Consider the following 4,467-nt stretch of genomic DNA (forward strand, 5'->3'; position numbering starts at 1 on the left):
TACTCTATCAATATTTATAATTTAGTTTTAATAAAAATAATTATTGAGATTTTATTATTGGGATTCTATTATTATTATTTTTAAGTATTTTATTTGTATATAAACTTTTCTATATTCAACCAAGAGGTCCCTTGAGATTAAAATGTCTTATTCGAAGATGCACACCATTACACATGAAAGACAGCATTTCAAAAAAAGACAAGGTACAATCAAAAAGATACATGACACAAAATCCTATTTAGGAAAAGCAATTGCAGTCCTCAGCTTAATCATTTTTTATCAGAGCTTTGAACTCTCCCTGGGAGACAAAATCATGAAGCTGTAGTGTGTTCTGAAGGTTACTTAAAGACCAGGGTGCAAAATAGGAGACAGCTGTTCTACCACATTCTGGATATCTGCTACAGCCACCTTATAGAAAAACAAAAACCATAACAGCTGTTGGTGAGTGACAGGAAAACATGCGCAGGCATTTTGGCAACAGAAGTGGCATTTTTCGCCATAAAATTCCTTGTTACCGAGTGAGAAAAGCCTATAAACATCCACAGAAGACTGGAAAATGTGTACAAGGACAACAAGGATTATGGAGCCAATTTTTGGCAGCTGTCCTCATCCTTGTACAAATGTTCCAGTCTTTTGTGAAGGTTTATAGAGGTTTCTCCCTCTGCAACAAGGAATTTTATGGACAACAATTCTACTTCTGTTGCTAAAATGCAAGTGCATGTTTTTGATGATGTAGGCTGTAAAGGAAGCTACAGTTCATACCTGACAGTATTGGGTTTAAAGATGGGGTGCTCTTGCTGATCGGAGCTCTCTGCCTGCAGCGCATCCTCCAGTAATCTTGAGATGACCTCTCGGGCTGGACTCTGCTCTGAGGACGAACATACTGGCATCTTCACTTCTTGAAGCAGCACCAGATACTTACTCTCCACCTGGCACAGCTTGGCTTCCAGGGCCGTGTACTGCAGCAAAGATAACAGAGGAATGTAATTAGTGTCTTTGTTATCATTACTGATGGTAGAGAGGTTAGAGTTTGTTATTCATTGTTCCTTCTTGGCATTTTTAGGAATATGGGGCAGCAGCTAAGGTCGATGCTAAACTTCCCCTAAAAGCTGCTCAGACTTCCTGTTTCTATTAACAGAGTAATGCACCGTTAACACAAGACAGTACCTTTGCTTCTAAAGCCTTTTCCCTGCTCTCCGCGTTCCTGCGTAATACTGTCAGCTCCAGGATCTCTTTGTTCAGGAACTTGTTCTGGGATTTGTAGCCTTCAAGACTGTCCTGAAATTGTAGAAACAAGCATTCCGTTAACCAGGTCCAAACTAAACCAGAGCATTATCAAACCGTGATAAAATAAAACTGTAGCTAAAGAAATTAATACTACAATGTCTGTAGTTCTATAAGCTTGCTGTATCATCTTTAACAACCATGCATGTGGTTTAAAGTCTCTGAAAACATGGCTTGAAATAGTAAAAATGCACATATTGTATCAAAGTTGAGTATCTCAATAAGTATCTACAAAAATCTGAGTGAAAATAAATGTTTGAAACTATTAGAAAACCGAGTTGAAAACAGCTCATTTTGAGGATAATAGCATTTCTCCAGACTGTGTGGGCATGGCAGATCACGATTTGATTGACACCTCCTTAGATCCCACCTTTGTCCAATGTCTTGCGTCTCCATGACAGCCATGCCGTGCTCTGGATAATGGAACGGTGCATTCCAACAGCGTTCCGAACTTACCAACGGTCCAGTTTGTGCCTGAGTACACTCCAGTTGTGAGTTGGTGGATTTCCATTAACCCTCAAAAAATTCAAATTGAAACTGCGAATATAAAATTCCCCTAGTGGAAACACGTCATTTTATTTAAAAAAACTCCCATTTATTGCAAAAAAGTTTTTACTTTCACATGAGGTGGTATTTAAGGCAATTCCAAAAAGCTATATTTAGTTAAACTGCAATGGAAACACTTTCTGGGCTTTTATAGGTCCCTCATATGTGGCCACTCACACGTATAAGGGGCTTGTCTTTTCATTATTGTTTACATAAAATGTAAACGATGTCGCCTTTGAATGGACATAGTGACGGCGTCTGTATCTGTAATGGAAACCCACCTAGTATTTCTGAAAGCACCCTATTGAAAGGAACGTTGAAGGATTTCAGTTTGGCATGTTAAATTAGTATCAACCGACACCTGACTTTGAATTTTTTGATTTGCTTTATCCACATTACGTGATATGTATCGGGGATAATCACAGCCAAATAAATCCAGCTTCAGGAAACTGAAAAAACTAAAAAGACGATATTTCAAATTTGGGCTAGTGGCTGATCATTTTTAAATGCTTTTTATTATGCATTTAAGACCCTAAATTACATATTGATAAAGTTTTTGATTATTTGGGTTCCTAGAGGCTTTAAGTGTTTCCTTCTGTACCTTGAGGATGTCCACTTCCTGCTGGTCTCTGTTGGGAGGTGGTGACCCGTTGCCTGGATTGCAGCTCTGCTCGGAGCTCTGCTGCGACAGTTTAATGATAACTTCGTCCTTGGCCTGGATGGTCTCCATCAGCATGCCCAGCTGGTCGTTTATCTCCCCCACCTTTATCTTCAGGCCCTTCAGCTCCTGTTGCAGACTCTCCTTCTCCAGGGCGAGACGCTCCATGTGGCCGCACAGGGACTGAACCTGTCCGTCCTTTTCCTGAAGCAGGGCCTCCCACTGAGCGGCCTCTTCCTTGCTAACTGCCGGACCTTGAGTCTGGTCTGAAGCAGCAGATGAACCTGGGATCGGGGGTGGACGGCGCAGTGGCAGCCTTTCACACTGGGAGGTCCTCAAAGTCTGCTGCAGAAGTCTCACCAGCTCCTGGTTGAGTAAAAGAGATTTTTTTTATATTTAAATCAACACATCATCTTGAAGTATCAAGATCATGCCTTTAATTAAATCCCCAAGAAACGTCATTATAATGAGTTCGATGTTGACTTTTGTCCTTATGGGGAAAATTCACAAATATGTAATAAAGAAATCAATTAAAAAAATGCACATGTCAGGGACAGCTGCACATTCTATTTGCTGAGATTTTACCTGCATAACAGCTTACCATATTTACTACGGACTGAATTTTAATTACATTTCATACACTACATTTTGTTTTTGTACTTTAATTCTTTGTTGTTTGTAACGTTTGTTGCTGCCTGTCTAGGCCACGACACTCTTGAAGAAGAGACTTTTAGTCTCAAGAGGTTATTCTGGTTAAATAGTGGTTAAATAAATAAAAAATAAAAAGGCTGGAATGCAGAACTTTTGTTTCTCACTTCTGGCAGGGACAAATATTACACAAACAATGAGGGTGCATGTGTTAGGAACAAGAACACTTTTCTTTTAGGTCAGATTCTCTGGCTGGTTCAGATGAGTTTTATTCACTGCGCAGTTGAGACAAAAGTTCACAACAAGGATGTTGAAGTTTTTCTGAAGATCATCATTTAGCATAAGGTTTTAAACTATTAAATCAAGGCTAGCCCAAAACAATCGGTCGTGAGCTGAGCTTATCAAGCTTTCTGAGTGACAACAAAGATGAACAGAACTCAGGAAACCTTTGACAGGATAATACAATCTCATTTAATCTGCCCAAATCCCTTCAAAATCCCTTCGAGATTTTAATCAATGTTGAATAGTTTGTCTCAGCACAGAGCATATAAAGCAGCAGGAATTTAATCAGTAAACAGGAATGTCAATAGCACATGATCAAACTAAAACTATGAGGTAATATACTTTCTTTTTCACATGCTCATGATAGAGCTGAGCTCACCACATGTCCCCAGCCTCCCAGAGTGCTCTCTTCAAGTCTTCCTGTGAAAATACTTGACTCTAATCATTTCTCCAAGTTTCTTTAAAGCTCTTTTGAATTAGCTTCTTAGGACTTCTCTGCCATACTAGCAGCTGATCTGCTGCTACAGTCTCTCTCTCCCTCCTGCCCCCCTTAGCTCTGGCTGGCTGACGTAAAGCGCATCACTGTCAGTGCGCCAGCATGGAAAAGTGGCCACAGACACGACTATTCCAGTGTACTGTGGAATTCAGAGAGCTTAATAGGTTTAATCAGCACTGTGAGAACTCATTTGACAAGGGCTTAATGTAACGGATGTTGATTTTTACAGAAAAGTCCTTTACTCCAGCTTTAACACTGCTGGATGCAAAGGCATAATGAGCTTACAGTAAAGTAAATAACAGAATGTACGTTCCACAAACATCAGTTATTAATGTCTGTATTAACATGTATATTATATAATATAATTTTATTTTCTACAACTAATAACAATAGGAGTTTACAAAGTGTTGCCACAGTTTGCAGCCTGTTATTTTACTTTAAATCCATCTACAAAATTAATTTATATTCTGTTAGATTTGCCCTATGACAGACACCTATGACTGCATATATACAGTATATATGTATATATATATACACACACATATACATATAT

At 39.1% G+C, this 4,467-nt stretch overlaps 1 protein-coding gene across 1 annotated transcript; it reads right to left on the reverse strand.

Annotated features, from left to right (window-relative positions):
* Positions 1-762: 762 nt before the first annotated feature.
* Positions 763-2,854, reverse strand: LOC121963267 (TBC1 domain family member 2B-like; the record flags this gene model as incomplete). The annotated part of the gene is made up of 3 exons (XM_042513582.1): positions 763-959; positions 1,168-1,278; positions 2,432-2,854. Coding segments are annotated over 3 exons (731 nt in total), but the record flags the coding sequence as incomplete, so codon positions are not given.
* Between the last annotated feature and the right edge of the window lie 1,613 nt (positions 2,855-4,467).

The sequence above is a fragment of the Plectropomus leopardus genome, unplaced genomic scaffold (genome assembly GCF_008729295.1).
Source record: "Plectropomus leopardus isolate mb unplaced genomic scaffold, YSFRI_Pleo_2.0 unplaced_scaffold10673, whole genome shotgun sequence".
In the NCBI taxonomy this organism is placed as follows: Eukaryota; Metazoa; Chordata; class Actinopteri; order Perciformes; family Serranidae; genus Plectropomus; species Plectropomus leopardus.